General features: G+C 37.5%; 1 protein-coding gene across 1 annotated transcript in view; it reads left to right on the top strand.

Annotated features, from left to right (window-relative positions):
* Window positions 1-19,021, top strand: part of STK3 (serine/threonine kinase 3) — a gene marked incomplete at its 3' end in the record, with an annotated part of 140,307 nt that extends 121,286 nt beyond the window's left edge. The window contains exon 11 of the mRNA XM_082479525.1: window positions 18,863-19,021. Coding sequence (XP_082335651.1) covers window positions 18,863-19,021 — 159 coding nt within the window. The remainder of the gene's footprint in view (window positions 1-18,862) is intronic.
* Between the last annotated feature and the right edge of the window lie 1,242 nt (window positions 19,022-20,263).

Genomic DNA, 20,263 nt, shown 5'->3' with positions numbered 1-20,263 from the left:
GCTTAGTGCCAGGCAGTCCATGATCACAACTAACTTTTTGTGAAATTCAATTAGAATTGCTTTGTTCGATGCATTCATGAACACGGAATACATATTTTTATGTACGAGTAATGTCTTGCATACTTGATACACTCTTTAAGGGAGGTTTTCTGCTTGCTGTGGTGGTTGCTGTTGAATCTTTGCTATAGTTGTACATAAAAAAAAAAGCATATGTTGATTTATGGGGAAAAAAGTACAGAGTAAAAATGCTGGGTTTTATTACTTCTGTTAATAGCAGCCATGTCAACTTGTGAAGCAGGCACGAGAGAATTTTGCTGTAAATACAGCAAGACGTTGTGTCAATTTAGACATACACAGGACACATCTCTGGAGGTTGGTGATTGCCTTAACATTGTTTTTTATACGTGTCAGGCTCATGCTGACACTGGTGCTTTAGGAAGATCATCTCTAGATGGACAATCATAAGAATCATTAATGGAGAGTTTCCTGTCTCTGCTTGCCAAAATTTCCTTTCTGTTGCTTCCTTCCTGAGTGGGATATACTGGGCAACTTCACATTTTGAGTATAGAAGGGCTTCTAGTTTTTGTCTGTGGGAGGCTTATGTTAAGAAGTGGTATTTTATGGTATACATATTTAAAGGTTAGACTGAACCATGTTCAGTCAGAGCTTTGTTGTTAACAGTAGCCATATCAGACTTGTCACGATTTTGAAATTTTCAAAACAGTCACCTGAAATTAGTTGAACCCTTTAAATTAGCACATATGTCATGATGACATCATGCCATGACACAGCGAATCTAAATACAATTTGACCTCACTTCAAACTTTACTTTGTGAAAAGCCATCTGCCTTATGGGTTAGGTGCTGTGATAGCTCATCGCGTGGTCCTGGAACGTGCACTGCCCTGGATGGCAGTGGGTGAAAACCTCCACTTGCCACTGTCTTTGGTTTGCCTCGTTAGGCTGGGAATAATTTAAGCCTGTTGCTTTAGTAACACCTTTTCACCTCAGTATTATGTGTTGCATAGCATGAAGTGAAAATGAGTGAGGTGGTGTATTCCTTATCAGTAAAAGGTATCATTACTTCAGGAGTAAAATAAATTTTTCTTACAGTGTTGTAGAATCTCACTATTTGGAGAGGCTATGGGGTAGCTTATTTTGCAATACTTGCAGAATTTTTTTTGCCCATTTTTTTATATTCAGTTGGTCCCCAGACACATTTTAATTCATAGGACAGAGAATTGCCTGATAAACGTTCACTTTCTGGTGAAATGGTTCCTAATGAGACTGTGATTGTGACTTGAACTTTTGTTGTAATTAGTTGTGTTGGTTTTAATGTTAGCCAAAATCTATGTTAAAAAAGTGAAATAATCTCATTGAAATATTTTAATCAAAACATTTTTGTTGAAGTGTTAAGATTGTCTTTGCATTTTCATCAGAGCTATCACAATTGTGGACTCTGCTATTCATATACTGCTTTTAAATTTGTCATGTTTTTGGTAAAGTGATGCTTTTGCACAACGGTGAGAAGATGTGATGCCAAGTCACTGAAGGCTTTTCTGAGAACTGAATGCTTCCAAACTCAGCCAGGAGCTGCCTAAGCAGTTAATTGAACACAAGTCAGGATCTCAGCAGTAACACTGAAGCAACATAAAGGGTAGGCTGTCTGTGACACCTGCAACTTTCTCCAAAGATGGTATTTCTTCCTCTTCAAGGGTGTGAAGGCTTTTTAGAAATACGTTTGATGAGTTAGTGTTTTAAAATTCATTGTTGTATAACTGCAACGTTTGAGTAGATCCTCACCTACATGCACTATTGAGTCATAATTCACATTCTTTTTGTAATGTGAGAAGATGAAATTTATATAGAGAATAAAAGAATCTATGGTGCTAGTTTCTTGTTCTACTGCTTTTATTCTCTGTTCATTTTTTTCGTGGTATTTTTAGTTGATATTAGGAAGAGATATAAAAACTTAGGAAATTACTGCAATAGTTTATTTTGTTAGATGGTGTTACAAAAAAGTTTTCAAAAGCGTGTATTGTATAGCCCACTGATAATGTTTAATGATCGTAGCTTAGCATTTACTGTGTGTATTTTGCATTTAAAAAAAAAACACGAACAACTTGTGAAGTAAGAAAAAAGTTTACAATTGAATTTTCTGTTCCCAAACCCACAAGAAATAATTGATAAATTATTTGCTTGTGTTATTTGCTTGCTGTTATTAAGTTTTCATTTGCAGCTTGTTGGGTTTTGAGATCCCCTATACCATTTTTGGTTTAGGTAGGGCAGTCTTTTTATTCCCTTGTCAAATATATCATGAATCCTACAATGTGCTGAGGATACACCATCTCTGTGTTTCTTCTAAAGTGCTGTGAATGCCAGAAAGAGAAAAGCCTCTGTTGGTTTACCCCTAGCCCTGCAGAATCCCCACACTGTTGTGTTTAAATTACATGTTTACAGTTCTGCTTGCAGACTGAATTTGAGGAAACTACTAGTCCTGTTGTCAGAGCTTTGGGGGAAACATTTTATATGATTAATTCTTTAGTAGTTGTAGTGTATGAAATCAATTTTATTCACTTTGTCATAAAAGCACAGCCATCTTTCACAGATTTTTATGATCCCACTTCCCCTGCACCCTGTCCTTATCCAAAATGGGATCCTCAGTTTTACTGTGTATATTCTGTTAACATTTAATTGCATTGGTGTTTCCAATTTTTAATTACCCTGTACAAAGAAGATTTTTGAGCAATCTAGCTGTATATTATTTTTGGTCTGTTTCCTGAGGAAATGAGACTTATGTGATTGTGCTGTTTGTCCCGATTAACTTTTGAGTCATATTGTGCAAATTCATCAAAAGTGGAGGTTTCAAATGAAGTTAATTTGCTGCAAGTTTCAATACTGCTACTGCTACTAGCCTCTAAGAAAAGGGACCCAGATCAATACCTATACTGAAGTGTGGGTTGTGGTTAAGGTCAATAGTCAGCTGTTGTCTTTTGCCTTCTGGTGGGTTGACCTTGGAACCAGGGATAGATGGGTGGCATCTTACCTGAGACTTATTCAGGAGATACGGGGATTATGTAAAGAGAGGGGCATGGCAGAAGCAGGCACCTGCTCATTTCTGTTACTGTCTTTGTATTGATTGTAGCAGTCAGGTAGCCAGAGTACTGAGGCTATTCAACTTCCTCAAAAAACATCTGACACCCCCTGGTCCACTCCTCCATCCCAGCTCGCCCTGCAGTTGCAGAATTGGTAGATCTTGTGCAAGGAAGTGCTCAGGAGCCCGAGGGTTTCACAACACAGAACTTGACCTTTTTGGCTACCTCCTGTCATTAGACCAGATTAAGTGTAGAATGAAGTTGCTTCTTTAATCTGTCCTTTTTTAGATTGCTCCCAAGTTCTACTGCTGTTTTATTAGCAACAAATCAAGGCTGTTCTTTCTGTTAAGATTCTTGTCTTTGGTTTAGTTACATCTCACCTGAACTAACTTTTTAATACAATGCAACTTTTTAATGCTTTATATAATGGTTTCCACATGTCTGCTGAATCAAATCTAAATGTATCATCTTTGGTTTGAGTTCCGCTTTAATCTCATCTGCTTTTTTGTCCTTCTTTGAAACAAGAGGGATGTGAAAAGAAAGTGGTTTTTCTTGATTATGCTCTCAATACAAGTCAGTGGATAACATCCAAAAATGAGTTTTATTAGAGAGAGGTTTGATTTTTCGGCTCTGTTAGTTGTTTAAACAAAGAGCTGTAAATGTATTATTTCTTCTACTGAGCACAAAACTTTAATTTTGACTGGTCCGTGTGTTGATTCAGCTCTGATATAGAGATATCTGTATAACATTTATTTTTATTTTAGGAGAAATAAATGTATTAAAGGTGTTTTGCTTGTAGGTAGGAATGTTATATTATCCAGCCTGTATGACTTCCATGTCAAACAAAATTCAGACTCCAGGATGTTTTCTCTGAAAGGTCATTGGAAAGGTGAGGAGCAGAGATGAAATGATATCATTTCATGTTTACATTTATTATACAGTGCAGTAGTGGGTTGACCTATAGGAAAATAGATCCCTGCATTTGAATTCCTTCGTAACTTCCTAAGTCAATTGTTAGTTCCTTCTGCTGGAGGGAATTTTAGAAAACCATGTAGAACTGGCAGCAATTTAGCTATTACTGTATTCTGGTTTTGAGGGCTTTTAACTATTTATATCATGCAACACTGCAGCAGTATTGTCATAAGCAAGAGACTGAAAAAAAACTAACCCAAAGTAAATTTCTGTCATAATCTCTGCTGAATTTTTATCTAATGTGTTTTAGTGTTCTTAGAGGTTTCAACTAATCTGTATGTAATTTCTGTTGGAGAACATAGGCAGTATGCCATATAACCACTTTTTGGATTTCCCCACCTTAGCTGCCCTTCTCTATTTCTTCACTTTTTTCATAATTCTATCCATGAACTTGTTGTGCCTAAAATTTTCCGTAGGGCTACTGCTGACACAACTTGTTCTATTCTTATCTGTTTCTATGGCGTTTCATCCTTTATTGCTCAGTATTTTCTTACACAACTTTGTATGGTTGTTATGGCAACAATAAATATCAAATTTGTCAATTTTCAAGCAATATTGCTTTCAAAATTTTGTATGATATTGAATTTCTGAGCAAGAGGTGAAATATTTTCAGCATAGTTAAGCTAATTAATATGATTAAGTTAAATTACCTTGTATTTTTGCAACGTTGCTGCTTCTAGGCAAACTGTTATGCACTGTGATGCTACTTGGGAGTTTATAAATAGAATACATTTGTGGCAGTAGGAGAAATTGTTAAATTACTGAAACTACTCCTTTGCAATTGTTATTCTAATGGCCAGGATCTGGTAAACATGACTGTCATTCTAGCAGCATCATCATCAACCAGGTTAGTAGGCATTTAGTTTCTAATTAGTAGGGTTCCCTGTGCAATACGACCATCAGATGGGATAAATACAAGCTCCCAGAATGGAAGATATTTGGAGATATTAATGTCAAAAGCAACAGGGTGAGGTATTCTTCTAAGATTGTGATTAAAACAAGAGGAGATACTGATGGAGGAAAGAGGAATGTAGTTTGAGATTGAAATGGGTGAAGGCTGCAAGAAGCCAATAGCACTGAATGTTTAAAGTCAGAATCACTAATGAAATTTAACACTCACTGTAACAGAATAATTTGATAAAATAAATAATTTTCTCTAATATGTTTGATTTTACAGCATTGTGAAGTCTCTTAACATACACAGTGTTTGTAATTTCAACTGTGTGCACATATGTGTGTGTGAGAAAAGTAGGAATATGATAATGAAAACCGTACCTTTTCAGTGTTGTCAAAACCCCAACAAAACATTGCCACCTTCATATTTATAGCATTCTTAAATTGTTAGCAACTCTTCTTATGATAGGATGCTGGAACATCTAGTCTTTGATTACATTCTGATTTCAGACAATAAGAATGCAAGGTCTCCCTCCAGCTGTGTCAGCAACGGTGCAAGTCTCAAAGACAGTAAGCAGAAAAAGAGGTATAGATTTTGTCAGTTTTTCCCCTATCCAAACCCGAGCTGGCAGCTTGTTTCTTCTGGGAGAAGAGAATTGGCTGATCAGTCCACTGTTCAATATGTGTGGTAGTTCAACAAGGCAGTTTGTATTCAAAACCATAACAGCTTTTCTGAAGATGGGGTCTTAAAGCCCAAATCCACTTCTCTGTCACCAATAGAATCTACCCAGAAAATCATTTGAGTTTCCAAGTGAAAACACATCTCTGATTTGGATGGAAAGGGGAGGGGAGACCAGCACTGGGGACACTTTCAATTATTACATTTCTGTGGTTCTTAGGATTTGTTGCAGTATGTTAATACCAGTTTTTAAATTACTTGATATGGTGCTGTTTTATACTTGTGACAGGATGTAAACATTATAAAGATATTCACGATTTTTTTTCCTGCATCCTTCTTCCACAAGGTGAATTTCATTAGCATTAATTCAAGAATGTATGCTATGTTTTTATGAGTGTAGTTTTTCTTCAGCAGTAAGTCCTAATGTCCCCATCCAGACATGCAATAACTGGATCAAGAAATAGTCCATTCACACTTAATACAGAAAGTCCAGGGCAGATATGGAATCTTTTTGACACTAAGTCTGTTTCCCTGCATTTGTTTGTGGTTGTGCATATGCCTGGTATCTGCTGGTGATGAGGGAGTTGTTCATGCCCTCTCTATTCTTACAAACTCTGAACAACAACACTTAATATGTGTCCAGGCGCATTAATTTGTACTTTATCTCTCTCCAGTGTTATGTCTTTGAATGCAGGATACCTTTCAAACTGAGGAATAGATGTTCTGGAAGCAGAAACCCCAGTGATGTATTTTAAATAAATTGCAAGAGCATTTAATAACCTCTACATTTATGTTTTTGTCTTTCCTTTGGAAAAGCACTACTTTGAAGATGGTTTTAACAATTAAACAGCTTTTACAAGGCACTATAAATTGAAATAAAATTTTCTTTGGCTTCTAGTTACTTCTGAAAGTGCAGTTGTGAAACAGATAATTCTATTTAAAGATGAGCCTGTAAGCTATATAGCATTGACTGCATTGAGCACAGATTTTGTTTGAGTACTGACTCCTTGCATTTGAGGAATGCATGTGTCTGTCTCACATTTTCCTTATCCTTTTTATATGGTCCAGGAATGTGCTGGATGGATTGTTTGACATCAGTTGGAGCTTGATGGGAGCTCATTGTTTCCTGCCCTGGTAGTTAGGAAATAATATAGATGAGGCCCTTGGTTCTACTTCAATTTTCAAATTATGAATACTAAATTAATTTTAAAACCTAGATTAAATTTCCAACAGTGTTTTTCTGGAGAAAGATTTAGATTTGAAGTTACAGATTTTTGAACATTACAGATGTTTGAGTGCAGTATGTGTAGCATTTGAATTGTTGATATACTATGCAATGAATAAGATTTTATAATTATTTTCCTTTTTTTTATGGATTTTAAGTCTGGAAAACTGAAACATAATTGAAACCTAGATAGTCAGTTGAGATGAATTGGAAAACTAACAGAGAGGACAGAAAGATTCTACTGAGACTTGGGTCACATCATAAGGGTTTGCAGAGCTCATACCCTTCCCTAGTTGTAGGCTATACAATTGACATAATTTACTCCAGAGATGCAGAAGTGGAATAGTGAGCACTATAAATTGGGACTGGGATTGATGAATAGTGTTGGCACAAAACTGTAGCATGTCCAAAGGGCAATGAAGCTGCTGAGGGGTCTGGAGAACAAGTCTTATGAGGAGCAGCTGAGGGAACTGGGGTTGTTTAGCCTGGAGAAAAGGAGGCTGAGGGGAGACCTTACGGCTCTCTACAACTACCTGAAAGGAGGCTGTGGCAAGGTGGGGGTGGGTCTCTTCTCCCAAGTAAAAAGTGATAGGACAAGAGGAGATGGCCTCAGGTTGTGCCAGGAGAGGTTTAGATTGGGTATTAGGAAAAATTTCTTCACTGAAGGGGTTCAACTGGAACAGGCTGCCCAGGGAAGTGGTTGAGTCACCATCCCTGGAGGTATTTAAAAGGCATGTAGAGGTGGTTCTTGGGGACGTGGTTTACTGGTGGACTTGGCAGTGTTAACAGTTGCTCTTGGTGATCCTACAGGTCTTTTCCAACCTAAATGATTTTCTGATTCTGTGAAAAGCTTGTACAGTACCTGTTTGCATTGAGTAATAAATCACAACTATATCTGCAGATTATAATCTGAGAAACCTAACTAAACAAACCTGTTCTTTTGCACTCAGTGACAGAACAAAGATCAAATGCTGTAGACCTTCCTAGGGGATAATACTATGAAGGTGGGAAAGAATTATGCTAATTTTTGGCTTGATTGCATTAATGTTGGAGTCATAGACAAAAGATTTGGTAATAAAATATTTATTTGGCAAATGATTTTGGCAATTATGGACTCACTAAGTGAACATGCCACTGAATCATTGAATCTTGTTCAATGAATAAATGGAGTTTCTAAACTAATACAGAGTGAGCATCACACTTTTCATGGGATGGATTGTGTTTTAGAGAATAGAATTAGATTATGGTTAAGCGTACTCTTCAGTGTTGAGATAGCCTGTTTTTCTTGTTATTAAGATGAGAGTGGTCTGGTTTTTTAATTTACTATTGCTTTTGGTTGTATGTTGGTACATGGGCTTCTTGATTAATGTGTTTTGACATGAATGTTTATCAATGATGATTATCTTCTGTATTTTCCTACTTTGGGGATATTTCTTAGTATATTACACGTAGCGAGAGAAGCCTACTACATGTCTGTAAAGGAAAAGATATGGTATATTATTTAAAAGCTGCTAGCTAAGTGGTGCTGTTTGATAGATTATCCCTTTCTGTATTCACTTATTTTTAGATTTCATTTATCTGGGTTAGAAGCAAGACTAGCTGTCTACTAGATTTAAACCATCGTAAAGTGGATTTAATCACGTTCATTAAAGATTATTTGATGGTGTTTATTTAAGATGTGTTTCACAAATGTGTAGCTGGTGCATTTTGTCAAAAGAAAAACTAAATCCACTTTAATGAACCTGCAGAAACTCTGCAGTATTGGTATGATTTGTAGGTAAGACTTCAATAGAAGGCAGCGTTAAGAAGAGTTAATAAACTTTTCCTTGAGGTAAAGAAATTCTTAAAAATTCTGCTCAGTTCTTGAGCATGGTAAGAAAGTTTCCTAAATGATTTAAATCAGTTTTCATAGCATCGGAGTTGTCATAAGCAAATGAAATATCCAGCTCCTGTGGCTGGCAAGCTGCTGAATGCAACGCAGGAGTGAGCGGAACAGTACCCTTCTGTCATCCAGGGACTCTGGGGCCCGTGCCGCTGCTATTGGGAGCCCAAATCTTTTAGCAAGCTGAGTTCTTTCAGTGCATAAGAAAACTGTGAGCCACACCGAACTAAATAGGTAGTTGAACAGTTCGGGGGGGGGGGGGGGAGGAGTAGGGGGAGATTTCCAAAAAATGATTGAGGAAGGAATAAAGAAAATGTGAGAAACTATGGTCTGAGATGCAGTCTTTAAAAGCAAGCAGTGCTTCTGTTAGATCCTTAAAGTTGTACAGAAAATGAAACTTGGTAGTGTCTAGCAAAGATGCTGATAGCCTTGGGGGATTGCTTCTCCCCTCACAGATCGCTGCAGGTCTCTATATATGCAGCGTTCACGTGCTTTGTGCTGGTGCTTAAGCTCAGGTCAGTTTGGCTGTCATCGTCTCCCTGATCCCTCTCCCAAGAGGATAACCTGTGTGCCTTTCCTGAGGCAGGGATTGCCTTTTCTCCCTGCTGCGACTCACAGCACAGTTAAATGTCTGCTTAGTCCTGGCTTTGTTCGGTTGCTGCCTTCATATTCTGCTCTTTTTGATGTTTTGCAGGCTTCTATCAACTGATGTCTCAGTTTTACTGTCTTTTTACTGTCCTTGCTAGATTGTCTTCCTTCCCTCAGGGATTAAGAAACCCGGCATTTGTTGCCTATAAATTGCCCTAAGTTTCTGGACTATAGGATTTTTCCTGTCCATCCTGTACTGAGTGGCTTAAATCCATCTTCTGTTGTACGTGACTACCAGAATGCTTTCTGCATGAAATAAAACCCAGCAAACAGTATGTCTATCATTTTTCCATTTATTAAAGATGATGTGTTATTTTCCTAAATCCTTTCTAAATTGGCTGTTTTAAACTGAACTGAATTTTCTTCCTTATAAAGCATATAACTAAGTCAAGGTTGCCCAGCAAATAAGATACAAATTTGCATGTGCATTTTGTGTTGGGGGACTGCAGCTGTCTTCCAATAGACTTTTTCTGTTAGGAAAATTTAGTTTTGCTGTATCTGGTTTTGTTTTAGTTTTGAAGATTAACATTTTGTATTTCTAAGAAACTTGGGAATCACTTGTATTGTCCCTCACTAGGACACTAAGGTTTGAGGTTTAAGGTTTAAAATTCTTCTAGCTCTTCCGTTGCTCTTCAGGTTAAATGCTTTTCTGGGTCTGGTTTTAACTACAAGGGTTATCTCTGTGCATGCGTGTATCTTGTGCCATAATTCGTTATTCAATGAGTTTCCACTTTTCTTTCTATTTTTAAAATAATCTCAAATGGAACTATTGAAGAAAAATAGCTTTAAATGATGTCATTAGGTATTTCATGAATTTGTAGGTTTTAATACAGTTTTCTTTGTAACCTCAGGACTTCTATTTCATGTTACTTCTATCTTTAAATTTACTTCTCAACGTGGATTTGCATTTAAAATACATTTTAGCAAAACTGGGAGCGGCTTTCATTTTCCATTTATTTTACGTTTGGTAGTCTTAACTGAATGGTTTTATTTTTTAAAATGGTTCTGATATCAAATATCTCAGTACTTAATACATGTAGATTAGTAGAACTTTAAAAAGATGTAAATATTATGTTTTTAACATTTTAAAAAGGATCCTCTCATGGAAGAATCCATTGTCAAGGAGGCAGTGAACTTGAGAAAACTTTTGAATATGAAAGTCACAATTTATGTTTCTATGGCTGAATGATAACTGCAGTTTGCTGAAATGGGATACGTTGAACTTGGGGGCACTGTAATGTACCTGCTGGTATCTGAGCTCATTTTGGTAGACAACAAAAAGCACTTGCCCTGGAGAGCTACAGATTACTATAGATAAAATTCTGACTTTTTGATACTACTTACTTAGTATGCTAAGAACTCTAGCTAATGAATTCTCTTACTTTTAAAGCTTTATATCTTTGCTGGGCAATATTTGAAAAGGGGGGTGACGGTGGGTGTTGCTTGGTTGTTTTTTCTTCCCGTGCTTGTTTTCTCCAAAAGCAGAAATGACTAGGGGGAAATCCCGTATATTTTTAGATCAGGTGCGGTAGCTGCTTTGCTCTCAGCACTGTGTGGGCATATTTGCAATCAAGTTTAAATGGCATAGTGAGTATCCAGATGGAGTGTTTTTCCTAAGCTTTAGATTATTTACTCTGTTGGGAGCTCTAGTAAACATTTATAGTATTCTTCTGGGCTAACTACCATTAAGCTTGAGATACCTGGTAGAGAAAATCGCAATATTTAAAAAACGCCAAGATCTTCTCTAAGGCATTTCAAACTATGAATTTTTGCCTGCAATACTTTAAAAATAATTTTTTTAAAAATGTCTGTGATAGATGATGCAAGTCTAAAGAAAGAGTGATAGCAAATTAAAGTGTCATGCTTTAGTAGTTTTAGTAGTTTTTTCCTTCTGTACACTTTTAAAATTAAATTTGTTTTTTTTATTATCAGATACTAAAGATTTATCTTAGAGGCACTTATTAATGGATGTTTACTAGCTACCAGGTTTTTGAGATACATTGCTTGCAGTTTATTTTCCCATCTTCAGGTTCCTCTATGTTGTTTTGTACCTTTTAGTGAAAATTATAAACCTCCCAACTCCATGAACATCATGTGCTATAGTAGGTAAAACCAGTGTAAATGATATTTGAACTTTTTAGGATATGATAAAGCATTAATACATACAACGTGACTGTTTTTTCAGGAACTGTGAAAAATTGCAACATGCAAGAGTTATCATATCACTAATTTTACACTGCATTTCATGATGATTTGTGCTTTTCCTTAGATTTTAATTCCTGTAGTCGAGATTGCTCATTAAAGTTATAAGCTCCCAGATTTTTTTTCTCCGACCTTTTTAGCCTTTTTAATTTTAATCCAAGAAATGCTTGGATTCTAGCTGCTTCCTCATGACTCAGAAGTGAAAGGGGGAAATAAAAAGATGCTTCCCTTCTCCTAAAAAATTCTTATTTTAGGTATCTAATTTTTAAGGGTAATTTAATGAAGGTGAAACATCCAGGTCATTATTTTTGAATTTGGGGATTGGCAGTACTTAACGTGCTCAAAGGCGAGCCCTGGGCTGTATTCAACAAAGGTATGCAAATGATAGTATGCACTACTGCTATAGAAAACTCCTTCTTTCACCTTGGTGGTTTGCTATTGAAATGTAACTTTGTATGAAGCTATGAAAAGCCTTCTAGAGCTGAAAAATGTTGATGGTAGTGACCGATATTTGGCTGTGTGTTGTTAAAATGATGTACAGTTTTAATGTCTGAGCAGAAACAATTCTACTAGTGAAAACAGGAATTAATCATGGGACACCTGTATACAATTTTATCCCTCAAAAGACTTTTTAAAATGACATGAAGTTGTCCATCTTTAATTTTCTCTGAGTACTATGTGCTTATTTTACCTTCCAAAATATTAAGATAACTGCAGTCCTGTGGAATGAACTTTAGGTTTTGAAAATTAGGTTGTCAGTCCTTCTGTCTCATAAATTGTCAAAAATAATTATAGTAAATTAGGTCCTTTTTATATTTGTATGAGTTGGTGTTTTGTGTTTTGCAACAAGGAGACTTATTCTTCAGACATCCCGAAATAAATGCTCTCACTCCATCCCCCGTCCAAGTTTGTTTTCTTGTGACTGATTTGCCCACTGTAGTGACAGCAGGGATGGGGATGACAGCATGTCGGAGCTCTGACGTGTGGCCAGCGTGTGTCTCGGACGGCTTATTTCCTGACACTGTTTACACGAGGTCAGCATGATTTTGCTGTATAAGCAAACATAGAGCAGTTTTCCCCCCATTGCTGCATGGGAGCAGCTGAACAGACGACAGTAACCATGGAGTATTTCCTTGTACACAAGCCTGAGACAACTACTACATAAGTGAGATTTACAGATTTTGGATGTGAATCTGTAGACCAGAAAAATTGGTCAGAAAGGCCCACCTTGTACCTTTTGTATCCTGACTCAAGTCTAACTTTTTATACTAGTAAAAAGGAGTTTGAAATCATCAGTGGAGCTCATTCCGTAAGAGAAAAAGAAAACTCTGCTTAGCAGAGGGAAGGGAACAGCTGGAGAGAAAGTTTCTCTTACCTGAGGTCACTAACAACACAGAACAATCCAAGGCATGCGCTGGTTAAATCTTAGAAAGTGCTATAGGCAACCCACTTTTGCAATTGCCGTAGAAAATTGTTGTTGTTAGCCATTCTGTTGATAGTTCATATTGTAGGAATTACTAGCAGATGGGAAAATAGATGACTCAGAATACAGTATTAACAATCCATATTTTTTTAATCAAAGGCATCTAATAAGGCATGTTGCATCTGTAAGTTTCATTTAAGTAGTTGCTAGGAAGAATTTGTGTTTTCAGGTAAACACAACAAACTTGGTACAGATTATTTTTTGATTGAATATCTATTTTCTTAACAATTTAAACCCTAAAAATACATTCGCTTGTTTTCGTTGCACCAGCTTAATGGCAGTATTCTATAATTTAGTTTGATAGGCTGGAGGTTTGCAATGGTAACTCATGCATTATGGAATTACTAATGAAATCTAATTTATCATATTGAAAACATCACAGGTCTAGATTTTTTTATTTACCTCTGTTAGCTGTCAAGGGTGGATTAAGATTATAGTGTGCTACATCCACCAAAACTTTGGCTTTCGCCCCCTGAAAAGTTTGGATGGCTACGGATATGTGCTGGCCAAGTGCTGCTAATGAGTTCCAGACTCTTTACCAGAACCCTTCGCCTAAATCCATGGACTGCAAGCACCACTAAGTATCTCAGATACATGTTCTTCCTCCTGACTCCTGTGGTGGATACAGGTGGAAGCCATTAGTCAGGATTTGCATTGTACCCTTTGACTTGACTTCTGAGAGTCTGTTCTTGGTTGTACTTTATCTCCTTCCTTCTCAGCTTATTGCTACAGAACTCAGGTCTGTAGACAGGAACGCATATATATTTTCCAAGTGCCCATTTTGGTCTGAATTTTCGTTAGTATGATTTCACCAGGGTTGTGAACAAAATACGTAAGGTACAATGTGGGTCCTCCTGCAGGCAGTAGTGTTGACTGCACGTAATTATTCTTTGGTTTGCTGAAAATACTTATTCAAATGGAGCTGGTCCGTCTGGGTTGCAAGAAGTTAGACTGAAAGACCAAGAAAGTAAAAACTGTTGCGCTTCCTTGCTGAAGTTTGGTTCTGAGACCATCGCATCACTATGTGAGGAAAGAATTCCTTGTGTGTCACTGTTCGAAGACATGTAAAAAATGCAATTGACCTGAAACTAGTATTGACCAGAGTAAGTTCAGTTAGAAGGTTAGTTATACATTGATTCTGTGCTAGTTGTCCCAGCTCAAGGTGGCACTGCTGAAAGGACCTTCTGCCACTGGAAGCTTGGGTTGATGGAGCTCCTTTCTGCATGGGTGCCTTTCTTCTGCCAGGGTTTGACCTACATCAGGGAGAGCGGAAGGCAGAGGCAAGAGCTGCTGGCACTCAGCTTGCAGCACTGGGAGCTCTCCCCACAAGGATAACTGTTAGCTGGTCGCTTTGTAGGCAAAGACAACTTACTTTGCTTTAGCAAGGCAGAGTAGAAAATTTCAGTGTAACTGCTTTGGGTGCAGCTGTGTCTTGAGAATCCATCAGCTTGTAGAAGAAATTATTCGATGTTATCTGTCTCTGGAGATGGTTTTGTATTTTTTCTTTTCCTTGCTTATTTATATGTTGTAACTCTCTTAGCGATTAGCTCAAGGAATATACCTTTCAGGAGAAAAGAAGTTTTTTTCCTGTAAACACTTAATTTTTCTACTGGAAAACTGAGTATGCTTACCCATTCTAAAAGACTATATGTTTGTGTAAAAAAAGGTGCACACACTTTCTGAATATTATAGTATGTAATTGATAGGTTCATGGCGTTTTAAATTGGAGTTAGGACTGTTGCTTTCCCAAACCCACATGACTACCTGGTGATATGAAGGGTCTTGGTGAATGCAAATGCTTTTACCAGAAACTTCAGTCACAAAGTCTTGGAGGTGGCCCATCTTGACACTAATTGCTGTCTGTTGTGTGATTGTGTGTTTGATCTCAGAAAGGACATGATTGACTCTGTTATTCGAAGTGGCAGAATTTGATCTATGATTGTCAGACAAATACTATACTGATTACTGAACTGCTACAGTTTACAGCTTTTAAAAAGCTATCAAGATATAATTTAAAGCCTTTTTGAATTCCTGTAGCTTGCACAGCTGAATGCTCACCTCTCTTCCCATTAAAGGCAGTAGCCCTGGTAGTTACAACAACAAACTACATGGGAAATTATGGCAGTTTAAATTGTGAACTGTTTGCAAATGAAAGTGAGTGAGTGCTGAGCTCTATTGCTTTAAGAATTCGAATAAAAATATTTATCATGCAGGGGAATAAATTATATAGGAATAATTAAGTATCTTCTTTGAGTTATTTCTGAGCATCTCATTTGATATATTTGCTGTTGCATTCAGCATTTAGGCTTTTGCAGGCTTCGGGCTTCACAAGGTAATGTCTACAGCACAGACAAAAGTCAAGAAAAGATCTTGAAATTTACCAAGGAGACATATATGTCTGTGGACACACACACACACACATATCCAGCTGTGGCTTTTAAATGTGCTTAAGTGGTTTTCTATAGTACATAGAGCTCTTTGCCTAATCCGGCATCTGATGTCAGATAGGTGAGACCTTCATAACTCCATTTTCAGTTTCTTCATGTCCCTGTTTTTTGTCATTTACTTCCTTTGAATGTCACGAACATCAGCCATTCATACAGATGAGTACTGCAGCTCCCTGGGTCCCCTGGGTGATGTGGCTGAGATAATTCTGAAAGATTCTTATTCTCTGGATTTAAAAATTCATTCCCTTTATATTTTAATTTCCAGCCCAGCTGTCTGTGATCCTTAAAGAATATTTAATTCTGTTTGCTGGCTGTGTTTCTTGATTGAAATTTAAATAAAAACTCACCCATCACATTCTTCTCTGACAATTTATAAAAAAATGTTTTTCAGTGCAGGGTAATTATGTGATCGCATGAGTTGGAGTCTGTTCTGTGCAGTGTAAGCCTGATGTCTGCAATGGTGACTGAGAGGGAAGAAATGGCTGCCTAGGCTGGCCCAGAGCGGCTAGGAGACTTCATCAGTGGCAGCTCTCACAAAACACTCACATATGACATTATTCATGGTACTTTCCTTAGTCTGTTTGCTGGTCCATGGAGCCCCAAATACGTTTCTCCTCTCACACGTGCTAAAAAACACGGTTTTGTTGCTCCTCTCATCTGTGCTGCATTGGGATCAGTTAAACAGGGGAATCAGCACTGTTGTCTCTTCTCATTATACTGCAAATCTCTGACACTTCATTCCTCTAAAAGAGTATCTTCACTGAAGAGTGTTTTGTCATGTGACAATTACATTTACCAATGGGCTAAAAATGAAAGAATTTTTTTTTAATCTTTTATTTCTCTGAAAATGGAAATGTGTTTTTTTGCAAAAGTCTTGGTGACTGAGGAACTACGATTCCTTTCCCCCATCCATTCTTGCATATATCAAATGGGAGAAATACAGTGAACTAGATGATATTTAATTCCTTGGGAGGTGACTCTTTCCTTGCTAAAAAATGAAAGGTGTTATCTGTCCTTTGGAGAGACAGACACTACTGATGAGCTACCGAGCACATCTGAGGTCTCTGAAGCTCATACAGGTCTAAGGATCTTTGGTTCTGGAAGATATTTTGACATCTGGGTTTTAATTCTCACCTTCGTTAGGAATCTTATTGTTAAAATTACATTACATGAAAATGTGCATCTTTTTCCATATGCTCTTCTTCGAATTTCTGATCTGCACTCCTTCTTTATTATGAATTTAAGGTATTTGTGAACTAGGTACAATGTAGTCTGTTAGGAGAAGTCATAATGCTGGGATTTGGACTGTATGTAGCAATGTGTGTTGCTAATTTATATGCCTCAGATACTGATAAAAATAAAGATCAAAAGTAGTATTTCATTCCTCGGGGAAAACAGATCAGACTGTGTTGATGGAAGACTGCCCTAGATTCATGAACAAAATATTGAGTCATTAGTAGGTTGATTCAGAAAATGTGGGTTTTTTTTTTTTTTTTTTCCCCTGAGTTAGGTGGTGTGCTTGTTTGCAATGTCAGAATATTTGCAAACAAAATATAGATTACTGTTTTCCTAGGATGAAATTATTTGTGCTATTTGAAATTTGTTGATATTTTTCACACTTGGTGAAGAGTAATTGGCACATAGGCAATTTTGACAAGAGAGAAAATGCAAAGAGGCACTAGATTTCATCAAGCAAAAAAAATAAAAATACATAGGCCAGCCAAAGAAACATACTTCCAACGTAGATGCTTCCTTGCAAGAGCAGATGGGGCAGTACTGCCCAATGTGCCCCAGTACCTGACAAGACTCCAACCTTTATTTGCAGCAGCCAGCAAGCCAGTGAAGCGATTTGCTTGTTATATAACCCATCACTCTTAATGAATGCAATGTAATGAACTGTTTAACATTTGTGAGAAAATATTTTTAGAAAGATAAGAGCTTGGTCAAAGGTAACTCCTTCTCACAAATTCAGGATATTAGTTCATGTATTATTTAAATGCTCTGTTGGCAATTTGCTTTGACTAGTTCTGGCAGCAATTTGTTGAGGTACAGGTGCTTCGTCATGGACAGAGAGGAACCTAATGAAGTTCAACAAGGGCAAGTGTAGGGTCCTGCACGTAGGGAGAAATAACCCCCTGCACCAGTACAGGTTAGGGGTTGACCTGCTGGAAAGCGGCTCTGCAGAGAGGGACCTGGGAGTCCTGGTGGACAAGTTGACCGTGAGTCAGCAATGTGCCCTTCTGGCCAAGAAGGTCAACGGTATCCAGGGGTGCATTAAAAAGAGCGTGGCCAGCAGGTTGATGGAGATTATCCTCCCCCTCTACTCTGCCCTGGTGAGGCCACATCTGGAGTACTGTGTCCAGTTCTGGGCTCCCCAGTTCAAGAAAGACAGGCAACTGCTGGAGAGAGTCCAGTGGAGGGCTATGAAGATGATCAAGGGACTGGAGCATCTCTCTTATGAGGAAAGGCTGAGACACCTGGGTCTGTTTAGCCTGGAGAAGAGAAGACTGAGAGGGGATCTCATCACTGCTTATAAATATCTAAAGGGCGGGTGTCAAGAGAATGGGGTCAGACTCTTTCCAGTGGTGCCCAGCGACAGGACAAGGGGCAACGGGCACAAACTGGAACACAGGAAATTCCATCTCAACACAAGGAAAAACTTCTTTACTTTGAGGGTGGCAGAGCACTGGAACAGGCTGCCCAGAGAGGCTGTGGAGTCTCCTCCACTGGAGACATTCAAAACCTGCCTGGATGTGGCCCTGTCCAACCTGCTGTAGGTGAACCTGCTTTGGCAGGGGGGTTGGACTTAGATGATCTCCAAGGGTCCCTTCCAACCTCTACCATTCTTATGCGAAAGTACCTCTAAATATCTGTCAGACTATTACTTACAGCAGCTGTATGGTTTTCAGGCTTCTATAAGAGCCTGAAGTTCAGCAAGAAGTATTTGATTAAGCAATATAATTTATATACATGAATATAATTGTGTATACTGTGGCATGCTTTTTTCCAGCCTAATGAGTTAAACTCCAGCCCTATATTTATTTGCAATCTATCTGCGACATTTGCAAAGTGATTTTTTTTTTAATTAAATGAACAGTGTGCGTTTGTGTTTTAATATGCTGTTAAATTATTTACTGTGGAACATACTAAGGCTTTCAGTTATATAAACAGTTATGTATGTATACACATACACTCAAAGTCGGGGGGAAGAACACAAGAAAAAAAAACACTGCAGCTGTAAATTAAAGGATTATGAACAGTGACGGTTTTCATTTTTGTTGTAAATAACTTTTAATCTTTTTGTGGTTTTTTTTTTTTTTGGTTGGTTGTGTTACAGTTAAAGAATCTGAGTTTAGAAGAATTACAGATGCGATTAAAGGCTTTGGACCCTATGATGGAACGAGAAATTGAGGAGCTTCGTCAGAGGTACACTGCAAAGAGGCAACCTATCCTAGATGCGATGGATGCAAAGAAACGGAGGCAACAAAATTTCTGAGTTTGTTTTACTTTCAGAGTCAGTGTGGACACTGGTAACTTTGTGAGTCTGAAGGAATTCCATTATGAGAGTTTTCAAAAACCTGATCTTTTGAATTTTCCTTCACAAGCAAAGACAATTCGAGCAGTGAGAGAACATACATACGGTGTTCTGCAAAGGCAGTGAAACGCAGTACCACTTGTTTATATTTTCAAACGTTTAATGTAATACAAGTTCAATCTGTTACTTCCCAGTCTTTTTCAGGTGTATAGTGGTAACTTGGTGTTGTACATTAGGGGTTGTGTTTTGGAGCACCTGGAACGATTTCTTGATTGTGCAACACTACAGAGCCTTATGTTGCAATATATTTTCTCCCCACTTAGTAGCATATTTATTATGTAATCTTTGGTTATCATATTTATTTTATGCCTATTTTCTTTTTTATTAGGAAGTAATAGGATAATATTGTGGAGAGCAGAGTCAGATTAGATAAAATTGGTATTGTAGTATAATGAAAAGAAGCTCACCACTATATTATCTTTTAAAACTCCAATTTCAGCAAGCATCCCAGTTCAGGACAGCACTTGAACATGTATCCAGCCCATTCGTATCAGTAGGATTTAAGCATAAAATAAGTAATAGGCACATGTTTTTCTGCTCTCCTGAATCAGGGACTGTGGCTGTAGTTGAGCAATACAGTTGTTATGCTACAGAGCATCATTTTAGAGAGTATTTCTATCATTTTTACGCACACTGAATGATCTCTCATTAAACAAGAAAACAAGTGCCTAACCATTTTTGATTTTTTTGTTATTCAGGAGAAGCAATACTTGCAGTCACTCCTTCAGTGTAAATTTCCAATTGCTATTGCAATTCTGACCAGTATAAACCTCTATTTTGCGCCATAGTTTTATAATGAAGTAACAGCTACACTTTCTAGATACGTTTTTTGGTTCATTTAATTCTTTATCACTGTTTTGAGGGGAGAGGGTAGTTATTAGTGTTTCGGGTTATGTTTCACATTATAGATCCGAAGGGATAGTAATTTAAAAGCCAAAGAAAATCAATTGAATACTTGTATATAATAAGTACTGAAAAGAAGCAATGTTTTGCAGTCCTGTGAGGGTTTTGTCCTGCAATCGCTAAACAAGCAAAATTCCTGTGGTCTTTTGGGGTAGGTTTTGGGGAATCAGAAATGCAGGACCAAGCTCTTAATATCTTTCTACAAGTTCTTCTGTCTGGTTTATATTGTGGGATATTCAT

This window comes from Vanellus vanellus (genome assembly GCF_965231255.1).
Source record: "Vanellus vanellus genome assembly, chromosome: 2".
NCBI classification, from domain to species: domain Eukaryota; kingdom Metazoa; phylum Chordata; class Aves; order Charadriiformes; family Charadriidae; genus Vanellus; species Vanellus vanellus.
Note: the sequence above shows the minus strand (reverse complement) of the source record. Positions and strands in the feature narration are given on the sequence as shown.